At 42.1% G+C, this 23,062-nt stretch overlaps 1 protein-coding gene across 3 annotated transcripts in view; it reads left to right on the top strand.

The window, feature by feature from the left end:
• Positions 1-23,062, top strand: part of GPR107 (G protein-coupled receptor 107) — a 38,667-nt gene that overhangs the window by 885 nt on the left and 14,720 nt on the right. Inside the window, exons 1-14 of one of the 3 annotated variants that reach the window (XM_068211282.1) lie at positions 19-175; positions 4,879-5,004; positions 5,773-5,823; positions 6,030-6,118; positions 6,786-6,952; positions 8,636-8,670; positions 8,857-8,913; positions 9,704-9,814; positions 11,188-11,321; positions 12,010-12,085; positions 13,031-13,104; positions 13,664-13,781; positions 14,729-14,859; positions 16,629-16,672. In XM_068211282.1, coding sequence (XP_068067383.1) covers positions 77-175; positions 4,879-5,004; positions 5,773-5,823; positions 6,030-6,118; positions 6,786-6,952; positions 8,636-8,670; positions 8,857-8,913; positions 9,704-9,814; positions 11,188-11,321; positions 12,010-12,085; positions 13,031-13,104; positions 13,664-13,781; positions 14,729-14,859; positions 16,629-16,672 — 1,312 coding nt within the window. In that variant the 5' untranslated portion in view covers positions 19-76. Of the gene's footprint in view, positions 1-18; positions 181-4,878; positions 5,005-5,772; positions 5,824-6,029; positions 6,119-6,785; positions 6,953-8,635; positions 8,671-8,856; positions 8,914-9,703; positions 9,815-11,187; positions 11,322-12,009; positions 12,086-13,030; positions 13,105-13,663; positions 13,782-14,728; positions 14,860-16,628; positions 16,673-23,062 lie in introns of those variants that run through there. The other 2 variants (XM_068211284.1, XM_068211283.1) reach the window with 2 other exon arrangements.

Raw genomic sequence — 23,062 nt, 5'->3', positions numbered from 1 at the left:
CGTGACGCGCCCCGCCCGACACGTGGCTCGCCTGACCCGGAAGTGGCGCGCGGGGGACGCTGACGCTGGAACAAAGATGGCGGCCCGCGGCGCTGGGGCCGTGCTGGGGCTGCTGCTGCTGCTGCTGCTCCGCGCGGGCCCGGCCCGCGCCCGCGTCCACCACCTCACCCTCAAAGTAAGGTCTGCGCCGCCCCCGGCCCCGCTGGCTCGACCCCCGGGTGCCCTGAGGGGAGCGGTGAGGCCGGCCCGGCCCCGCGCACCTTCCGCGGGCCGGGCTTGGTCTCCCCACGTCTCTATTTTCGTTCTGCTGCGTGCCCCGAACTTTCTTCCTCTTCGCTTTTCTCCGAGCTCTCCCGCTGCGCCTCAGCCCGCCCGGGCCCCGCCTTGTTCTGCTTTTGCCGTTGCCCTCCCGCTCCCTGTGCCCGCATCCCCGAAGTCCCGTCCCGCTTTTCCCGGCCGCCTGTTCCTTAGTCGCGGGTGAAGCGTGTGAGGGGGCCTCAGAATTGCAGTAGTTTGAGGGTGCAACTGCTTCCCGTTCTGTTAAAGGCCATGTGGTAAGAGAGGGCCGAACGTGAGCTGAGGGAGAGGTTTCTGAAGGTGGGTTTTGGTTGAGTTTCCTTTTAGCCGTGTTCTGCAGCGTCCTGGTCACTCCGAGAGGCGTTTGGCTGCAGCTCTTTGCACTCACCAAGCCCTTCGTAGAGGCTGAGGGAGCTGATGCTGGCAGCTTTCTGTCTCGGTTCCACAGACTGTTGGGTGTGCTTTGAGGGGGGGATGCGTTAGGCTGTGATTGTATTTGAGAGCAGCTCAAATACACTGCAGGTCAGGGCGGTGTTGTGCTCTGCCTGTTGTGCCGTGTCCGAGCCGCTGCCCTGCTGTGGGGCAGAGGAGCTCTGCACCGGGTGATGCCTTTTAACACTTCTGTAGAGCTCCTGGAAAGCTCCGTCACTCTTCAGGATTTCAATTTTGTTTTAGTTGTCGACAGTATGTAATGTTCTGTCAGTAGAAACATTGGAAGGGATAATAAAGTGGCAAATGACTGGGTCCTGCCAGTTGGACCCAGTAATGTTCTGCCAGTAGAAACATTGGAAGGGATAATAAAGTGGCAAATGACTGGGTCCTGCATTGCTGTGCTGTTGTAGGAGTTTAGGGAGAATCCAGGACTTTGTGGCCTTTGGGATGCAATGACTGCTGGAGGTGTTCATGTCTTGCAGTAAATTCTCCAGACTATGTAGTTGTTTGAAGTACAGCCACATGAGCATTGCTGTACTTCAGGAGAAATAAACATTTTCCTGAAGCAGTCAATTAGGAGGCTTGTGCTGGTTGCATCATTGTTTTGAGGAATTTGTGACAAACAGTTGAACACTGAAGGATTTCTCCTGGGGTGATTCTTTGCCCTTTAGTAGAAGACTTCCCAACTTGCCTCAAGAAAATGTTCTCAGCAGCAAGCATCGTGGCCTTTAGTCCCTGTTAGGGACTGCCTGGATCAATTACTGAATCCAGTTTGGTTTTTTTCCCCAGTCAGAGTGGGGTATGGGTTTGGTTTTTGCAGGTGTTTTGTGCAAGTTGCAGGACTGATTGACCAAGGGCTGTGAGAAGTAGCAGTGAGATAATGCCTCTGTCCACCTGCTTTATAAACAGCTTTATTGTTAGAGCAGTCTCTGCCTTCCTCCTTCATCCCCGCTTTACAGCCTTTATGTAAACATCAGGCTCCAACAACTGAGTGCTTTCACAATGAAAGCTCCTCTCTGGTGTTCTTGCCAGTGGCTCCTGCTTTGCTTGCAAGTGTGCATTGACACTGAGCCAAGCTAAAGGCCACAGTTTTGTGGGAGTGTTTTATATTAAATTTCCTCAAACAAGCTGCTATTCCTGAGTTGAGAATAGCTTCATTCTTGTATCTTTGTAATTACTGGGCCAATGTGAAGCTTTTTTTGTTATCAGAAAAACAAGCCACAGTCTAAGCAGTTTCCAGTTCTAAAAATAACGTTTTGTCTTTATGAAAGTGTATAAAATAGGTGGCTTTTTCTGCAGTCGAGAAATGATTAGCTTGAATTTTGCTGTTAGACTGACCTTGCCAGAGAAGTTCCTCCTTAGTAGCAATTGTTATCAGCTTCATTAGTTTTATGAGATATGTAAAAAAACCACAGAACACCTCAACTAACAAAACCTACCTCCTACAAAATAAACCCTACAAAACTTGGAAGTTATAGAAGACCAGCAGAAACAATTTTCAGGGGATTCCAGAAGTAGCTGTAGTTGAAATGTTTCTCTTGACCAAAAAGAAGGCCTTTGTCAGACATGGAATTATAGAGAAGATGCTGGTTTTCAGTGGTTGCTTGTATATACCTGTGGCCTTTTAAAGTTGATAGGTTTCAGACTTCAATAGCTCAGGCTGAAAATACCTTTCACAATAATTCACTTAGTCTTACACAAATCATAAGCCTTCCTGGTAATCTCACACAAATAATAAGATTCTTTCCGGGTAAGGGTCAGCACTCTCTAGTGGAACTTTCACTGCTCTGACAGTGTGATTCCCAATTAGGTTCAGGGTAAAATGGTAGAGAATGTTTTTCTGCACATTCTTTGCTACAGAATCATGGGTTCCACTTCCCTGTGACTTTATTCACATACTGAAGGATCACTTTTTATCCTACAGGAGTGGAAGAACTGGGGAGGATTTTTATGGAAACAAGCTTGAGAACTTTGGGTGTTGGTTGTTTGTTAGTGATGAGTCCCAGATCATCTCTTCTCAGTAGGGCAGGCTTAATTTTAAATTCATCCTATGTAAATTAAATTAATGTGTGTATTGAAAACTTGGATGCTGAAGTATTCACTTGTATGGGCTCACACCTTTTTTGTTAACTTAAATATTTCTGAAGTCAGTAGTTGAGTGATTATAAATAAAAGCTGGGTTCTTTCAACCCCATTAGTAAGCCAATGTCTTTAGGCTGTCAATATGTGGAGCAATAGATGCTCTTGCTGTTGCTTGGTGGCACCTGGTGACAGTGTGTGTGTGGGATCATGTAAAGCTGAAGGATTTGTGAACTAAATCTGTAAACTCTAAGCACTCAAAGCTGAGATAAAGCCAGGGAGGAAAGTGATGTGTGTTGTATATTAATTATCTGCTGGTGGTGGGGAGCATATCAGTAAATTAGCAGGGGAAATCACTTCATCTGAACTGAAGAGCTCTGTACATGCTCTGAATTGAGCAGCTGCCTCTGGTCACATTTGCAAGGTACAAAACCTTGTGTCTGGATGGCACCGTGTCCCCCTCAGATTCACCCAAATTCTTCCCTGTGCAGATGGGATTAAATACATCTGATGTGCCCTGTAAAGAGCCAGGATGAATTTTCTGTACTGGCTGGGAGGTTACATGCAGTGCAGTGTTAGAGGAACCAGGTGGGCTCTTGTTTCAAGCACGTTCCATGACCTAGAACCCAAAGACAGCACAGCTCTGGTACTCTGTTAAACACAGCATCTGCTGGAAGCCCTGTGTCACTTAACTTTTTTTCCTCTTCTGAGCATCAAGGGAACCATCTAGTTATTTGCCAGGTTAACTTGATTATTAGGGTGATCTTATTACAGCTGGATTACAAGTTAGCTGTGTCAGGATTGGTGTCCTGCTATTACAGGACATATATTTATGAGTCAGGAACGTTTTGTGCAGAGGCGTCAAAATCAATACTGGGGTCGAGGGAGAGAAAGAACTTTTTCTTCTTGTACAGTTCATAGCTCAGTCTTCCAGGAATGTCTCCGGAATGGTGTGCCTTTAGCAGCTGACTTCTCTTTTTAGAGTATTCTGCAATCTGATTATATTTTCCTAGAAGAAGAAGGAGAAATAAACTTTTAATTTTTTTTTTTTTTATTGCCAACTTGTCAAATGTTTGAAATTCCATTTTAAATTTGCTTTTTGATTTCTGTTGCCTCGTTTCTGCTTTTCTTCAAATTAATGACCCAGTAGGTTTGAGGGACCAGCTGCAGGCGTTGGATGTGACCTTTTGTCATCTGATGTGGCAGCTGTGTGTGACATCAGCTACTTTTCATGTGAGGTCCTTCATGGCCTCCTTATTAAAAAAAAAAATTAAAGCTCACTGTACTTGAACCTTTATCAGCTGAGCTGGCCATGAGAAGAGATCAATTGCTATGGTTTCCTTGTCAGACTGAGAGGAAGGAAATTATTCTGCAGCTAAACTGGGAGTAGAGGAAGGAATTCTATTTTTCCTTGCTGGAGAAACTAACCCAAGTAATTCTAGTTTTGGTATTTGTTCTCTTCATATTTTTTATTTATTTTATGCCAAAAATCATTTGGAGGTGTGGGACTATATATAAAACTTTATTTTCATGCATAGTTTTCCAGCGTATTAATGTTTGCCTGTCCAAACCCTGACCCTGCCTAATACAGATGATCTGAGGTGGTGACAATGCACTTGCTAAACCCTTGGCCAAACCCCAGCTCTCGGTTAGGTAAGGTTCCCAAAGTCTATTTCCTCTTCAGTCTGTGGCAATGACAGTAGCCACCATTCAAACAATAGCTGTCTTGTTGTGTCTGCAGTCACTTTGGGGAATTTTGCTGTATGCTTTTTAATCAGTGATGCCAGATGTTTAAATTCTTCCAGAATTTTGCTTGCATATTTCCCAGCAGCATGGCCAGTCAGTAAGCAGAAATATGTCTGTTTAAAGTTCTTGCTGTTCAGGTTATTGGAAAAGTTGGTCCATTCCAGTGAAATAGTTGGTTATATCTGAAGGTATCCTAAAGAAATTTTCTTTTGCATAAATAGATATTTTGCATGAATATTCAAGTGTCAATCACTCACCCTGCTTCCCCTTTGCTGCAGCAGATGACTCTGCATGTGTTTGTAAACTTGCTTTCCTTTCTAACAGGATGATGTGAGGCAGAAAGTGCACCTGAATACCTTTGGCTTCTTCAAGGATGGTTTCATGAGAGTGAGTGTCAGCAACCTTTCCCTGAAGCCAGAACCGAGCCCTGATGACATGGACACTTTATCAGTGAGTTCCTTCCTATGAAGCCTGCTGTGAAATTGCCCTCCACTTGTCTGAGGTGTCAAATTCAAACTTGTGATGCTGTTGGCTTTGCTTCCCAGCATGAGCCAGTTATGAGGATCTGTGTATTGAGATTTATCCCTGAGCACTCTCCATTCTGCTGTAAGGTTGAACCTTTAACTTATGGAATCCTCTGCTGAAGTCAATGCATACATCTATAACTTACATTGAACATCAATTTCCTGACAGTGCTCTGATAAGTTTTTTCACAGTGTGTCATGTTGCACTGCAATTCAGCTTGGGATCATTGTGTCAGTAGCTTTCCAGAACAGTGACAGTCTTATTTTTAACAGAACTCTAATATTACATGTTATATAGCACATTATATTAGGGGTTTTAATAGAGAGACTGAAATACTGGATTAGATAACAGACCTGAGTTCTTACTCTGCTGCACAGTTTCACCTCTTCATTGTTATAAAGTATTAAATGTTTCTGTCAAGCAACAACATGTGGAATAATACTGAAGTAAGTTAAAATGTTCAGCGACAGAAGGTACTCCAGATTTAGTTTGGGTTTGAATCATGATTTTTTTTCTTGGTGGATATGGACCTGTTTGTAACATTTGAATGTATTTTTTCTGCCTAATTTGGTGATGAAAAAATACCTGAATTCCACCTTAAATGTAGGTTAAATTGTTTATAAAGCAGTATTTTTGACTCTTTCAATAGTGGTTTGGCTTCAATTTGACAGATTCTTCTCAATTGTCTCATAGGTGGGATTCAGCTTGGATCGAACAAGGAATGATGGTTTCTCCACTTACCTGGTAAGAGTAAGGGAAGTGAGCTTGCTTTTCTAAGATGAGACTTTTCATAGTCTACCTAACTCTGGGAATGGCTGGAAGAAATAAAAAAAGATGGGGGGACTTTAGACACGGGCAGGATGGATTTACAACTTGCTGGACTAAGAATGGTAACCTGGAGGGGAATGTGTCCAGAGGGCACTTCAGAGATGTTTTGTTCATGTTACCAGGACGAAGAAGTGGATTATTGTATCTTGAAGAAGACTCCAGAGCCAGATGTCTCTGTTGTAATCTTACTTCTGGAGATCCAAGCTAAAGTGTGAGTAAAGAGTGTACAAGACGTTTTAAAGTTACTTCTCAGCTGAATATAATGTCACACTTGAGATTTTTTTAGGGGCTTGGAAAGCTTCTGTGCATGTATGTTGTTTTTGTTTTTTTTTTTTAAGGGGTTACATGACAGTTGAGAGGAGATGAGTGTAAAAGTAAAACATCTGCAGTATAAAATGGTCCAAGAGCTCTTCCTGCCTATTGGAGGGGTAAAGGGACAGCAGGCAAAACCATCCTACCTTAATTGTGCTGAATGAGATTAATGAGCTTTGATGTCTTGGGTCACTTTTGCATTCCATATGCAATTTTATTGTTTGTCTTGAATTACCTTTTATTATGGAAGTACCTTCAAGTCTGCATTGCTTTCTTTTGCAAGAGCTCATGTGTGGTAACATACTTTCTAGTGAGACTCTGCTTACCAAAGCTGAAGAAACTTAATTTTCTTCATCTGCTCTTGTATTTCATGTAGAGGTAGAGTGTGACTTTTCCCACACTGATCAGTTCTGCTGTGAGTCATGATCTGGTTCTTGCCTGTTCTTTGTAGTACAAAAAACAAGTCAAGTTGATTTTCCATTATTTGGTATATGGCTGTGACAGATAGCCTCTTTAAAAGTGTTGGTTTGCTTTCATTTTGTAATAAAACCTCTTTGTTTCTTTAGTGTGAAAGTACGGTTCTCTTCAGAAGCTGCTTCTGTGTTACCTAAAATTTTATTTGTATCTGAGGAAAATGGTACTGCCTTAAATACCAAGCTGCTAAAAACTTCTGAACTGAGCAGTGATTCTGGTAAAAATCCTCCAAAGACCAACGAAAATGCAGGTGACAAAGGTAAGCCAACTAAACCTGACCTGTGTGTGCTCTCATTGCTGTGCATCCAGCACTGAGTTGTGGTGACATTCTGAGGTCCCCTGGGTCAAGAACTTAATGTACATCCTGTGTAAACCTGTGCACAGAGCTGCCTGTGGGGCTGGAGTCTCCTGCTCAGTGATTTCTGTTCACCAGTCCTGTTGATCCATCAGAGGGACAATGAATGTTGGAGGCCTCAGTGCCTCTGAGGAGGGGTTAACAACTTGGTTGTCTTTTGTCTGGCAAAAAGAAGGCTAAAGGGGGAATTTTATGGGCCAACAACAACTACTTGAAGAAGGGTTAGGAGGACAATGATTTCCAGCAATTTTTAGTCGTGGCACACAATGTCTGTTTCCCTTTATTAAGTCTTGGATGTCTCAGATGGGATGTTAAGACAGAAAGTAAGTAAAATAAATAAGATACCTTTCCTGAATAGGTATTCCAGTATTGTAGCAGATCATTTGTGCATTCCAGTCTCCATATTTTGTGGTTTTAAATTCTTGACAAAGTAAAACCAGGGCCAGCATGATACAGTTGACACCAGGTGTGCTTAGAGTCAGAAGGTGGATTTGTCTTCACAAGTCCTTTCCAGCCAATATTTGTATCTGTCTAAAGAGTTGAACTCCTATCACTTAGAAACTATGGGGAGGGAGGATTTAACTGTACCAGTAATCTTTCTAGGAGGCACAAACCTTTGTCTGACTTCCAGACCAGCAGACAAAATAATTTTATAATCTCAGCTCTAATGGGATTAGCTCATGTTATCCCTTCCTGGCGGAGTTTAGACTTCAGACTGCTGAGCAGTCTAATCTGGAGTAGTCTGAGTCTGTCTTGGCCTGTCACGTTCACAAGCTTTGATACCATTCAAAAGTTTGGACAGCTGTTGTAACAAGTCAAGAGCCAAGGGTGGATGGCACTGGAGAGAACGGATCTGACAGCTATTTGCTTTCTCTGGTGTAAAAAGTAGCATGATTGTGGACAGTGCACTGAGGTGTGGGAGCCAAAAGCAAAGCTCAAGTCTTGAATGTTTGCTTCCTGGTAGAAAGGGATGACCTAATGTTTGAAAAGCTTCTTATAGGAGTAGAGTCAAACTGTGAACTTGACATGCTGCTCTACTGAAGGCTCCTGTCACCTCAAGTCCAGAGGTGATGCTGACCTGGCAGGTCACCTGTGCTTTTGTGTTTTGTTTGTATTTTTGCTGGGAGCTTAGTGGAAAGCTGTGAATTTATTCCTTCCTCGTGGTTAATGAGGATTTCCATATGTTTGTCAGGCCACGTATTAATGCTCAGATTGAGATTTGTTGGTGAGATTAACAGTACTCAGTCCTAACATAAAAAGAGCTGTAGGTTGCATCTGGTTTAGGTCACTTGCCTCTGGTCACTCTCACCAGAGAGATTGGAAAGATTTCTGGGGTAGACTTTTTTTAGGAGGTGTAAGAATAGAGAATCATATCCTGGCTTTTGAGGATGCATTCAGAATGAATGCTGGCTGTGGGAAGAGTCCTCTGAGAGTAAGGAGAGTCTGGGAAGGCATCTCTGTTAATGATTAGCTGGGAAACTGCCACGCAGACAAGTGTAGGAAGATGTGAGTAAGGTATTGACAACGTGGTTTCTGAGGATGTCTAAATGCAAACACTAAATGTACCATTAACACTTTTATCTCTAGATAAGAAGTCCAAAGGAAGTACAACATCCTCCCAGGTAAGAAACTATCTGGAGTTTTCTTTCACAAAGAACCTGGGGGGATATTCCAGTATAATCATAGCAGAAAAGTGTAAAGCCTCCACTGTAAATATACAGAATGCAAATTTGATTGTCTGGTTGATGCAGCTAAATGTTTTAGCTACCTGCTTAAGGAAATCTAAAGGTCTCTTTTCCTTTTCCCAGAGCATGGTAGAACAAGAACATCCTGTACACAGTGACAAAGGAACTTTTTCATTTCAGGTAGGATGTCTGCCAGTGTCTAAACTCAGTTCCATCACTGTCCTCCTTTGGAAAAGTGAAAGTCTAGGATATAGATGTCTCTCTGATAGCAGGAGTTTGCCTGAAAATTTACTGAGCCTAAGCATCAGTGATGGAAATCTTTCTTTGTAAGTTGTGGGAGCTGCTTTTAAATTTGCTTTGTTGTGACGCTGTTCTAAATATCATAGTCTGTGAGCCTCAGCATATTAAAGTTTACTGTGATAGTAGTGCAGAGTGCTGATAACAAATAGCTGTGACCTGACTGATGACTCAAGGGGAAGATCCTCTGTATGAAGCCAGATTAATGCTTTGTTTGAACACCCTGGTTCACTTGTGATGGTTGGTTACTACAAAGACATTTGAAATTCTGTTATCTGACACAGATCTCATTTCCAGAGCTATCACAATTTGCATAGTTGGGGGAGGAACAGAAAAGCTGCAGGGCAAGTATAATAAAAGTTTTATGCTTCGCCATGTCAATTATATGATACTTGTGGTTATCTTTTCTATGTGGTGAACAGAGTTAAGCACTGACACTCAACAGGCTTAGATTACCAGAGTGCATAATCCTGGATAGGTGCAATGATTTTGCATCTGGAATTCTGTTGAAACTTCCAGATGTGCTGCTATCCTCAGAGCAGTCTGTTTGCTGAAGGGAACCAAGTGACCTCAAATGACTGACTTGCTTCATGCTTCAGTAGAGATGACTTCCTACCAGGGCAACCCTGTTGTGAATGAGAAGAATGCTGACTTCTCTATTCCTTTTTTTCAGTTCTTTTTTAACATCAGCTCAGATAAACAAGAAGGTCTCTACAGCCTGTATTTCCATAAGTGTGTTGGCAAGAAAGGGCCAGCTAATGATCAGCTGCTGTTTAGTCTTGATGTGAGTATGGCTTTTAAAGGATAATTAACTTGTTAGCTTAGACTGCAACATCTCCAGCTTCCAGCTCCAGCTTGTAACCAAGCACACACTGCACATGAGTGCACATATGGGGTGGGAAGTGATTCAGAGTTGTGTGTCAGTCTCTGCAGTGGCACTTCTGAAAGAAATGACTACTGTAAAAATAATTAAAATACTGTTTTTGCAGAAATGCCTGAAAATCTGAAGGCTGAATGTGGGCTGGGTTCAGTCTACACAGTTGTGACCTGATAGTGTAACGAGATGGGAGCTATAACAGCTGCTTGTGTTTTGCTGCACTCAGAAGTCACTTTTCTCTTTACATGATTGCAGATATTAAGGCTGTGCTGCAATGTAAATTGTTCGTATTTGAATTCAGTGTTTTTGCTTTTCTGGCCTAATTAAAGATGTGTTTTTATGGTGTTAGATACACATCCTAAAGGCAATATGTTCTAGCAAATGCCTCATCTCTTTTAATGTACAAGGGTTTGATCCTATGTGGTTTTGGTCATTATCAGAGCTTGGGCTTTCTCTTTTTTCCCTTTCTGCGCTCATGCTGGTGTATAATGAGCTGGACACCCCAGCTGGTATGAATCCTCTCACTGACTAAGATACCTCAGCCACATCAATCCTTGAGCAGCTTTTTGCACGTTTATGATAATGCTACTGCAAGGGAGCATGGAGGTGATAAAACTTAGCAGCCCTAACTTGACTCGGACTACTTCAGAGCTGCTTCTGAACTTATAGGTTTAGAAGAGCAGATTTCCTGAATTACTGTGTGGGTCACTTTGACCCACTGAAGAAATTGGAAGGAGAACAAAATTGGGATGATTGATCTGCTGGAGTGTACTTAGAGATGCAGGGCAGCTTCAGTACTTCAAACCAGACTCAATGCATGATTTTATTGAAGTCCTAGCACATATGACTTGTTGTAGAATGACTAAGCCACTTAGGGGTATAAACAGAATGCTGAATAATGCTTCTGTTTTCTCAGTCCCAGGAAAACAGGGTGGCAGCCCATTGTAGATATTGTTTCTGAATCAAAGGTGGGCAACTTGTGACGTTTGCTAGAGAGATCAACTATTCTTTGGGAAAATTACCTTTCTGAATTATGTTGCATAACTGAAGCATTGTTTTCCAAGGGGATTATTCTTGTGGGAATGGTTTTGCAAAATGTTGTGAGATTCTTGAGGATGAAGAGTAGGTTTTGGTTTTTTTCTCTGAGACTCATAAGTTGCCACTTCAGAAAAGCTCACGTTAAATGAGTGAATTTGATTGCGAAATGTAATTGTTAACTCAGTGCTTTGACAAAATGATTTTTTTTCCAACTCTACACGTAACACGCCTTTAATATTCAGATAGATATTACGGAAAAGAATCCTGAAAGCTACCTCTCAGCAGGTGAAATCCCACTGCCCAAACTTTACATTTCCATGGCTCTCTTCTTTTTCCTGTCTGGGACTGTATGGATCCACATACTTCGTAAACGCAGGTAAGTTCAGTGTCTGTGACAAGTAGGGGCCTGCCTTGTTTGGTTTTTATTTTTCACTTCTCTTCTTGTAATGCGTAATTCACAGTCAGATTTGATCATGTAAAAGTCCAAATCTGGCTCAGATTTGTATCCTTAATACACATAGTTTATAATTGAAAACTGTTTCAGTCAATATTGTTGTTGCAGACTTTCATTTTAAAGTTCCCAGATCTTATTGGGAAAGTTCTGCCAGTAGTGTACATTTTGTGGCATAAAATAGACAGGAAATTCCTATAGCTGATGTCCAAAGGGGATGACTTTGAAAATAATGAAAAAAAATTCATCACTTTTCTTCATTTGGGAAATTGCAGCTTATGGCAGTAGAGAGCCATAAATATCTTGATTGTGATTTGAATTACATTTAGCAAATTTTCTAACTGTTAATATGCAGGTTATTCTTATTAGTTAATTTCAATTATCCCAAGTAGTAAAAATCAGGGGTTTAGAAGATGAAGTTGAAATATTGCTCAGGATGTGGCAGAAACTTGGACTGCAGCATTAGGGGGACTATTTTTACATTGATGGTCAGCTCGGCCTAGAAGCCACTGCTTGACACTTACAGGTTTTAAAGAAATATCCTTAGAAACTGAAATTTTTGATTCTGGCTTTTAAGTAATGCTCTTCCTTCTTTTTTTTTTTTTCTTCCCAGAAATGATGTCTTTAAGATCCACTGGCTCATGGCAGCCCTTCCTTTCACCAAATCATTGTCCTTAGTCTTCCACGCGGTGCGTACATCTCTGCCTGAAGTTGTTCAGCTAGGAAGTAGAACCATGGAATCCAGGACATGCTGTTAGGGAAATCTGCTTTGGAGAGAGCACAGTGGGAGGGAGAACTGGTCTTAACACTGAAGCATTAGAACTGAACTGCAGCTCTTTGGTGGAAGTGTTTGTTTTCATCAGCAAATTCTGACTTTAACTACAGTTGAGATCATGACCTGAAGTGTTGAAGCAGCAAGGGTTGGGGGTTGAATGAATTCCACAGATTTTAATGTTTTGGCTGTCTGCAGTGGGCCTGAAAGCTTGGACTGTGCTGCTGCTTCAGCTCCAGGACTTACAGTAAATATTGATAAATGAAAACCTTGTTTGTAAAATTCAAAGGCAAGGAAGTATTATGGTGTATGGCGATAGGCCTCACCTTATCAGCTCTGAGACTTTCCATAGATAATGTCTCTGTTGAATTGTATTGACTTTCCACTGGAAATATCTCATGAACAAAGGTAATGGCAAGCATTTGATCCTTCAGTGTTTGTGCCAGGCATAATCTTCACCTTCATGCCCATGGTGGAGACTAATGAAGTGAATCTGGTTCCAGTGATAATGAAACTAGCAAGCCTCTAGTCACCTAAAGCAACTGAACCTGAAAAAATGAATGAAAAAATAGGTTCCAACTGCAGTTGTTTCACTGTAGTTAAGCAGGGGAGTTGTGTGGGAAGGATGTAGATTGTGCAAGATACATCCACTAGCACTTAGGAAATAGAGCAAATGGAAATGATCTCATTGTTGCTAAACAAAAGTAGAATGTGTTGGGAGGAAGTGCTCTCTGAATGTGACAGAGCTGGGTTTGTACACACTGACTGGAAAGTGAAACTGGCGGTGGATGTGGAGCAGACCTGCTTCAGAGGGTGGGGTGTCAAAAAGCAATTTGTAAACTGCTGTATTTTCTGCTTCCAGATCGACTATCACTACATCTCTTCTCAGGGATTCCCCATCGAGGGCTGGGCTGTTGTTTATTATATCACTCACCTGTAAGTATGTCAGAAGATTGATGTGATAGATTCAAATTGCCACTGGGGCTGTCTCCCTCCTGTACAGAGTGGGAAATCTTTGTTTTCATGCAGACTGCAGTACCAAAGACTCAGCAATCAGCCCTGTGTGAAGGGGAAAGCTCCACTTACAGAGGGCAGCTGCAGAGAATTGGTACTTCTGTGGGTGGAGGAGTAAAAGGATAACGAATGCTTTACTTTTCTTTGTTCACACTAATATTTAAGTATCTAATTTGCTCCTGGTGTGAATGGTAAGTGGATACAGCTGTCAGTGTTTGCTGTTGTTCACAATGGTGAATGGATGACTCTCCCAGGAAAAGATTGCATATATTGTGAATGAAGCCTAATATTGCTCTGTGATACAGAGTTGTAGCAAGTACATTTGCTTCATTATTGTGGGATGGATAAATGCTTGCCAAAATTATGGATAGTGAAGCATTTGTTTGGGTTTGTGGCTTTATTGGCAGTGGGAGAAACCTGGGCAGAAGAGGAAGTGTGATAAAATAAAAGTCTCTCACTGCAGTGTCTGTTTTTCTTCCAGACTAAAGGGAGCTCTTCTGTTCATCACTATTGCCCTCATTGGCACAGGCTGGGCTTTCATTAAACACATCCTGTCAGATAAAGACAAAAAAATTTTCATGATTGTCATCCCACTTCAGGTGAGGACTGAGCTGTGCTGATACTTCCTGTCTGTGGGAGAGCTGCTTGTGCAAACTGGAAAAGGCTGTGAAAGCTTCACACAGTACCATGTAGTTCTTGCTTGTATGAGCCTGTTGGCTATTTCCTAGTTCAGAAGTTATTGTAGTTCTCCCAATTTTTCTCCCATATTGAGCGTGAGATAATAGTGATCAACAGTTTCAGCGAATTAGAACTGGCTGTAAGGAGTGAGGCAAAACTTGGGCTGAAAAACAGTGCTGAGTAAGTAGAGGAATTGAAGTTGTCACTGCTGAAATGCTTGCTGAATATCTTAATGAAATAAAAAATGGGAAAAACTAGACTTGTAGGTCTGTTGGGTCAGAGGGAAACATTCCCAGTGGTTCAGAGTGCTCAGTGCTGGTCTCCTACTTGAGGAACTAAAGTACATAAGAGAACAGCAGCTTTGTTGTTGTATGTAGAAGAGATTTTCTGCCTTTCCAGATGCAAGCCCTTAGCAGAAGTATATGTAATGAGTGTTTGAGGCTCTTACAGAGCTCAGGTGTGGAGTACAAAAGATGGTCAATGACCACTCTGACTTTAATCTGAATTTAGTCGGAATTTAACCAATCTGGTAATGTAGAATTACATATTTTTGCTATTGGCTGTATGTGCTGCACAGTCCTGTGTCTTGTGTTTCAATAAGTAAATTTTGCTCCATTTTATCTCAACTGATACAGTAGATTAAGCACAGTATATAACAAAAGAACTACTTTCTGAATGTCAGCAGGAATAAGTTCCCATCAGTTTTATTTCTGTAAATCTTATGAAGATGCTACTGAACATGCAACTTTTGGATGTAGAGCTGTAGAAAAATTACTGATGTTACTGCCTGGGCTTTTGCTGAATTGGCAGCCCACCTGTAGAGGCTCCTTGGGCAGTTTCTAAACCACAACCATGTCTTGTTGTGTAGGTACTGGCAAACGTGGCCTACATTATCATAGAGTCAACAGAGGAGGGGACAACTGAGTATGGACTGTGGAAAGAAATCCTTTTCCTGGTGGACTTGCTGTGCTGTGGAGCCATCCTGTTCCCAGTGGTATGGTGAGTTGCTGGATGTGAAAAACATGTGAACTAATGGGCATCGACAGCTCTGCCAAAGCAAAAGAGCTCTGTGGTCTTGTGGAGTCAAGCATTCTGTTAACTTCTACAGACCTCATCAGCATTAACATTTCAGTCTGGTGCTGTGCAAGATGCTTGTTTTGGGGATGTTAGAATGGGGATAAGGGAAGGTGGCTAGCAGTTTAAATGTGGCCAGCACTGTGCAGACTGTAGGTGCTTTTGAGACTTGGAATTTTGCAGAAGTGTTGACTCTCTAAATTGAAAAATGGGATTTGACTTCACTGAGTGAGATTAGATACTTGACTGCTAAATTTCAAAACAGTAGTGTTGTCTAAGATCAGGGCTGCCTTCAAGCAGAGGAGCTGCATGTTTATTTGAATGTTTATAAGAAATAATCCCACAGGGAGCATTTCCCCGCCCTTCCTTCCACTCTACTTGGCAGGGAATAATGTTGGTTATATAAAACTCAACCAAAACACAGATAATTCAGATAAACACTATTGTTGCTGCTTACCAGTTAGCCAGAACATTTGTCTTCTAAATGCATTTTGTCTTAATTGCATAAACAGCTGGGTTCAAAGGAGGATATCAAGGAGCCTCTGGCTCCTTGGTTAGTAAACACAGAATATTCCTCTTTTTCTCCAGTATCTCCATTTTTTTTTCTGAAATGCAGATTATATAAATATCTGGTAGCATGTCATCACTCTACAGTGTAACTCTTGAGTGTTTCAGAGGTGTAGCTCAGTAGATGGAAATAAGCTTCAGTTTGACTTGTGAAGGTAGGTTTCAACTGGCCTTCTCTTCCCCTGTACACTCCTGGTGGCCTTCTGCCAAGGCTGGGAGATGTCTTCAAAGAAATTTGCACTACCCACATGTCCTTCCCCTTGCTCCAGTCAGAATGCTTCATCTCTGAGGTTGAGGAGCATTTGGCAATGGTAAATAAAAGCTGAGGGATATTAACTTCACTTGCAGAGGAACTCAATCTCCTGTGAGAAAGGTGACTTCTGCAGTCACAGTTCTTGCTACCTAATGCTGGGATCTGTATATCCAACCTAGGGAGGTGTTGGTACAAAACTTATTTCCATAAAGGAATTGTATCTGAAGAACAAATGTGAGCTGTCTTGTAACTGTTTATGGTGTGCAACCAGTGTTCCTGCATTGCCATGGTGCCAACATAAACTGGCAGTGAAGCCCTTGACATAAAATCCTGCTCCTTTTTCCTCTGGATATTGTCACTGCAGCTGGTGGGATGACTCATGTGAGCAAGGTGACTAAGACTTGGCCCCTGAATTTACATTCCTGCACGGTAGTTTCTCTTACATAAGTTGCCTATGTAGACATGTAAGCTGTAATCAACTATTTAAATGAAAAGACCTTAAAAGAGCAGTAAGATGCCAAATGCTTGGCAGTACTTTGAAGAGTAGCTCAGCTTAATTGTACAAGTGGAAAGCATCATGCTGGAAAATGCCCCAGTTTCTCACTCTGCTCCCTCCCTCCCTCCCACAAAGCCTTCTGTAGGCTGAAGTAGGTTTTAGCAATCTGCTTTCTTAATCCCAGGGAAATAGAGGTACTTGAGCTGACTGCCTGAGCTGGGGGCATGAGGGTGAAGTGTGTGCAGTGCTAAGCACAGTTAATTATGAGCATACTCCAGCCATAAAGAGCTAACAGAACTTGTCAGCAATCTAGAGGACTACTGTGAAAAGAGAGTGTAAAACTTATCATTAACCTGTTCTTTATTTTTTATTTTTCAGGTCAATAAGACATTTGCAAGAGGCTTCAGCAACAGATGGGAAAGGCAAGTGATCTGTATTCTTTCTCCTCTTTCATGCTACATGTTATAATGCTAGAATTTCAAACACGTGGTGCTGATGTAAAAACCAAACTAAGGCTATACATCTACACTGTATTAGTGCCACTCTGCTTTTCCTCAGTGGGCTCATGGGAATAACTTTTGGAAAATGACCATTTTCCTGTATTGCTTTAATTATCAGAACTGCAGTGTATAATCCTTTCTCTGCTACTTGGACAGCTCTCAGTGCTCAATCTAGACATGACATCTACAGCAAATCATCTTGACAGATTTGCCATTTTTTCCTCACTTGAGTGTTCAGAAACAGAACTAAAATGAATTCCAGAATTGCTGACTATTAGCCCAAATAGACACACTTATTTCAATTTCTGCAGAAATGTATTCCTGACAGAATAGAGGGAAATAAACCTCATTATAAAACAAAACATAACTTGGCATTCAGTATAGCCCAGTTCCTGACTTGTCCATGGTTGTACAGCAGCTCCAAGGGCTGCCTGTGGAAAGTGGAATTATGTTTATTGTAGCACTGAAAAGGAGCTGATGAATGGAAAGGCCAAACGTGGCTACTGTAGAGTGTGCTTTTCCTGCCTTATCTGCTCATTTCTTCTGGATTAGTTCCTTTGGATACAAGCTGTGGAACACAGCACTGGCTGGCTTCCTTGGAAGCAGGCAGCTATTGTAAATGCAGGTGAACCCAGCAGGAAGAAATGATGATGTCTGACTCTAGTTCAGAAGGCTGAATTATTTCTTTATTATAACTATATTATAATACATTAATATACTATTTAAAGGAGATACTAAAACTACATACCTACTTTTTCTAACTACTATATCTAACTCTCACAACTAGTGACCCTCTCTGAGAGTCCAGCCACAGGTGGGTTGGATTGGCCATCAGGCTCAAACAATCCTCACCAGAACCCAACCAAGCAATCACCCCAGGTAAACAATTCCCCAAACACATTCCACATGGGAAAAACAAGGAGCTGAAATAGAAATTGTTTTCTCTTTCTTCCCTCTGTGCACCTCTATGAAAAATCCTGAAAGAGAGAAGAATGTGCCTGCCACAGGCAGCCTTTTCCATCTTCTGTCATTCAATGGTTTACTCTTCAAAGCTTAATTTGTGGAAGGTCATTTGTTGGCAACACAAATTTCCTTTTAAAGTTCAGTCCCATCTTTCAACTCTTGGCTCTCCTTTTTGGAATTCTGTAGCCAGGTCTGGATTCTTTTTCCAGCCGTTTTCTTGGCTTTCACAGACACTTCTGCACTTCACTGCTGATTGTAGGTAAAATGTAAGGCTGAACTTAGGTTCAGTAAGGGTACTGAACTTAGCTCTATGCAGATCACAGATTAGTTCATTTTTTGCCATCTGTTAAATTTAAACAATACTTATGTTGAGCCTAGCATGCTTTCTTGATGTTCCAAGCTGTTAAAAAAGCCACCAAACAACAACCCTTCAAGTTACCTACCCACAGCATAATGGTGGAAAATTACTCATTTCTAATAGAAACAAATGTTAAAAAGGTCAGTTATCAAAGTCTAATATAAATGTTTTTGGTAGCTTTGTTATCAGTGCATTCACTTGGGTTCAGTGACATTTACTGATGGATTTGTTTTACCTTGTCCACTGAGCATATGTTCTGGAGTATTTTTGTTCTTTTTAAAAGTCTGATAAGTTCAGATTTCCTTGAAGTAGTCTTTCTTCTGAACCAAGGACTTCACACATGTTAGGCCTGGTTCTTAGCTGGGTGGCCATGGTGGTGAGCACACAGCAATTCATGCATGTAATTAAGACAGAAACCCTTCAGATGTGTGGCCCCATGTGATTTCCCATGTACCTACTTTGGTTGCTATCACAAGATGGTGCTGTGGAGTTTGATAAACCTCAGACACGCTGAGAAGGAGAGAAGTGAGGTGGCCAACAGCAGGGATGTTCAGTGTACAGGCTCAACCTATCCACTGTCCCTCATACCAGATGAAATCCAGATCTGAGTAAATCCAGGCAGTTCTGTAGGATGCACCGTGGTGTGTAAAAAATGTGGAAGGAAAAAAATGGTAATTTGAGAGGAACTGTCTGTGTCTTTACAGCTAGTCAGTGCTATGCACAGTAGCACTTGAGGTCTGGTTTAGTCCTGTGTTTTGTGTTGTTCTCCATGGGTGATGATGCTCTTTCTCTTGAATGTTGTTTGTGAATCACCTACTGCTGTTCCCAGCTTTACTTACTGGTGTTGCCATCTGGCTGTGCAGATCCTGCAAGTTCAGTATCTGTGTATTCAGAGGGACTTAGCAACTATGTTATGCTACACTGATAATAAAAGAATAGCTAAGGAATGGATTTTCGGGGAAAACATTGCACAGGCTGAGAGCAGATTGTGGCTGCAGTGCTGGGACTCACTTGTGAAACACAATCTGGTTGGACTATTTAGAGGCTGTTGATAGGAGCCCACGGGGAGCAAGTGAATGGCAATGTGATGCCAGAAGCAGAATGTTGCCTAGTGCTGTCATGCTGTTAGTGTCTCTGGTTGAGAAAACCAAAAGTGATTTGGTTGCACTGTAAAAAAGTGAAATCATTCATGTTAGGCTTATCAATGAATTCTCTTCACTAGAACCACATGCTCTGTAAGCTGCCTTTGGAGGCCCTGTTCTTCAGAGGGGCTGCTCAATGTCTCAGCTTCTCATGGGAGTAAAAAATAGAATTAGTGCTTACTATTAAATCATGAGCATTTTTTTTCTTCTGAAGTTAAAGGCAGTTTTCTCCTGAAGTAGTAAAAGTTACTGGATCTTCTCATAGGCAGATTAAGTGTCCCATGGTTAGAGCTGGCTGGATTGTGTTCAGACACTGCTAGCTGGGCTGCCTCTGGCCTGCTGGGATTTATTGTCTAGTCAAGGGCTGCTTTCCCTCTCACACAGACTTCATTAACTTAGAGGATGTATTGGGGAATTACATACTACACATCTAATAGCTGTTTTTCCTGGCACTGAGTCTTCTGGTGACAAAGACCTAAGGAAAATTATTTTTTCTTCCTTGCATCTGTTAGGACTAACAACTCCAGGACTTTATGGCTCAGTATCCTGGTGGTGTTTCCTGACTGTCATGCTCTCTTCCAGCTGCTTCTCCACCTGTTTATTAGGTAGCAGTCCCCTGGGTCATGTGGCACCCATGACTGGAGTGTGACTGGACTAGGAATGAAGCAGATTTGGATTTACCAGACCTTTAGTCTGGGTTGTCATAGCCCTTTGTTTTAGGCATGTACAATTAATAAAAAAGCCTGTTATAAATGACACTGATTTGGAGTCACTAGCTAATAGTAATTTAAACTGGATTAAATATTTTAAAAGAAAAACAAAGTGGGAAAGCTGGAGAAATGGGTCTAAAGCCCTAATTATCCAAGGAGATCTTACATACCCAGATGCTATGGATTGCTAGTGAAGAGTAGGCAGGGCACAGTGCTATGGCTGAGTTTTAGCTGCCTGGTTGTTTGCTTTTTTTCCCCTTGAAGGTGATCTTTAAAGCAGTATATCTGACCTACACAGGTTTCTTATCTTGCACAGCAGTGGGCGTAAACATCCCATTTTTAGAATCTTTTTTCCTCCCCTTTTAAAATCGCCACCTTCAGACTTGAGCAAGTGCTTAGCTACACCTTTGATCTGTCACTATATCTTCCTTCAAGTGGGAGCCTTTGCTCTCTGTCCATTTGTAGATCTGCATTGCAAATGTCTTGCAGATTTAAGGAAATCAGCCTTGCAAACTGACCTAGAATTGTTCAGCCTGCAAAGCTGCTCAGCTCCCACCACCTTGTTTACAGGCATCTCGAGAAAAGAGAGGGAGTATATATATTTTTTATACATCATTTCTGTTTGAAGCTCCAAGTTTTTGGTCACTGGACCTCTCAAATGTCATAGCACACCCTTGTGATCATGTCCTCTGTTGTTTGAGGGAGGAATGGGTTGGAATGCAGTTTGTTCTGCTGGTACCAGTGTGTTTGTGATGAGAGATGTGACATGGCACACTCCAATCATGGGTTGCTCTTTTCCTGAAGCACTGCAGTTACAGCTGGCAGCAGAATTAGGGGAAATACATGACAGCCTGTTGCTCCTAGGCATCATTCATTCCCTGTGCTTTGTGCAGTGGGCAAATGATGATTAATGCTTTCGTGCTTGCCCCCATGTCAGGAAAAACCATTTGCAGTATTCAGTGTCTTCCTGCTGCTGTGCCATGGAAATGGTGTGAACAAAGAGCCTGGTCCTGTGTGGTGCAGAGCAGCCCTTGCTTGGCTGGGCTCAGCACCACTTCTCGGTGCCCCAGGGACCTGTCCAGGGTTGATGTGGCAGCTCTGTGTTGGAGATACAGTGCTTATCCTGTACTTTGGACTTTCATCTGACCCTAGTGGAGCACTTTTGTGCCAAATGGCTGATGTGGTTCAGGACATTCAAGATCAAGGAGTCTGTGCCACCTTCTTCTTGGTGACACTGAGCCTTGCTGTATCGTCTGACCTCTTCTTTCTAGCACAGGAATGCTTTTAAGCAGAGAGCTCAGGCTGTAGAGCCACACATCTCAGAGCTGCTTTTTCGAGGGTTAGATCTACATGTGCTGCATCACTGGGGAGAGCAGAAAGTTTCCATTTACAGTTTGATAATGGCACAAATCACATCTCAAACGCATCAGCATGAGTAGGGCAAGCAAAGCATTGAAGAAATACTCTCAGCTGTACCTTGAGCACGTTCACTGGCTGCATTATGGTTTTTCTTTATGGATTGTATTGTCTGGCCTCAAGCTCCCTGCACCCTCAGCTGCAATCCTGTGATTGTGATTACATACATATACTGAAAAGGTTGGATTTATTAATCAAAAGGCTATTGTGTGGTGTGCAAGTGGATGGTCCAGCTTTTTTCCATCTTATAAGACAGCCTCAACACTGGAGATTAGCATGGGGACAATCTCAAAAAGAGACTGCTTATCAAAACACTGGGGTGTGCTCTGTTTTGATCGATGCAGATCAGGCTATTGGAGGCACAAGCTGTTAAAGTAAATGGTGATAGAGAGGGAAAACTGAGGGAAGCAAGGTATAGATGCTATGAATCTTCCGTGGAGGATGGCTTTTATCTAATTGCTGTCAGTAAGAGCATGAATTAATTTCTAAAACCTTTGGTGGAAGGTCTCTTTAAAAATTTTTTCCCTTCTCTGCAGTTAAGTACTGTCCTTTGCAGAATGGTTATCATACTCAAAATATAAATTTACCCAACCTTTACTGCATGCTGTGATTGCTGCTGTGTTATCACAGCCTTACAGGTTGGGGTTGCAAGTGATTCAAGTTGTAAGTGACAGCTGCTGGCTGAGCCTCGCTCCTTGTAAATGCTGCTGTTGCTGTCTGGGCTGCCAGGCTGAGGTGAACAGAAATCTTGGAGTGTCCATGATTGCAAGATTCAAATAATACTGCTTGGAGCACATTCAGCCTGTGAAGAAGCAATTCACAAGCTGCTGATGCCAAGCAATGATGATTTTAGATTTTTCTCCAGAACAGTGTGTCCTGTAACTTTGAGTTGTTTAAAAAAAACTGGCAGAATTTTGTAGATATGCATTAATGCTGGCTTACATATCTGATAGTGGAAAGAAATATTGCTGCAGTTGAGGAGAGCAAGTCAGTTTCCACAGGTGACTCCTTAGCCTTTCTCCTTGGTGGTGGCTGTATTTTTTCCCTCTCCTTGCCCTTCCTTCCCATGCTCAGGCATTCTGGGTATGTGAATATACCAATTTATGACTCTTTGCTATTGATTATCATGATGAATAGCTGAGATGTTGAGCTGTGCACCATCAGCTGGAAGAGCTGGAATTATGACACTTCATTTGGCAGTCAGATCTTTGGCTTTGCTGTCCTTTCATCCTATGCAGTGCTTGAATCCAGCAGAAATGACTCCCCAGCTCCCTGGTGTTGACTGTGAAGCGCTGATAGACCGGCAGTTTGAATCACAGCTGTTGAGTTGGTGTTCCTTCAGCTACAAAGCCTGGTAATTCTCCTGGCCTGTCAGTGCACCAACTGGTGGCAGTTCTTGAAGTTGGACGTGTTGAGTTCAAAATAGATCCTTCTGTGTGCGAACCAGTGTGTGGGAAATCACAAGATCTTCATGGTCACACTTAATGCAGCTCTTCTTTAAATAGGACAATACTGCTTTCCTCTTTCACAATTCAGTGCACTTATCATGCATATTTACATGCTTTACTCTTTCACCAACTCTATTAGGAAAAGCTTTTAACTTTAGATCATCAGTCAGTTCATGCCTTGTATTGGTCAGGTTGCTGCTCTTAGAGTGTGTCTGCTGGAGGAGGGTTTGTATCTATCTTGGTGTCTGTAGCTTTCAGCAGTACCCTGGGAACAC

Source organism: Anomalospiza imberbis, chromosome 21 (genome assembly GCF_031753505.1).
Source record: "Anomalospiza imberbis isolate Cuckoo-Finch-1a 21T00152 chromosome 21, ASM3175350v1, whole genome shotgun sequence".
In the NCBI taxonomy this organism is placed as follows: Eukaryota; Metazoa; Chordata; class Aves; order Passeriformes; family Viduidae; genus Anomalospiza; species Anomalospiza imberbis.
Note: the sequence above shows the minus strand (reverse complement) of the source record. Positions and strands in the feature narration are given on the sequence as shown.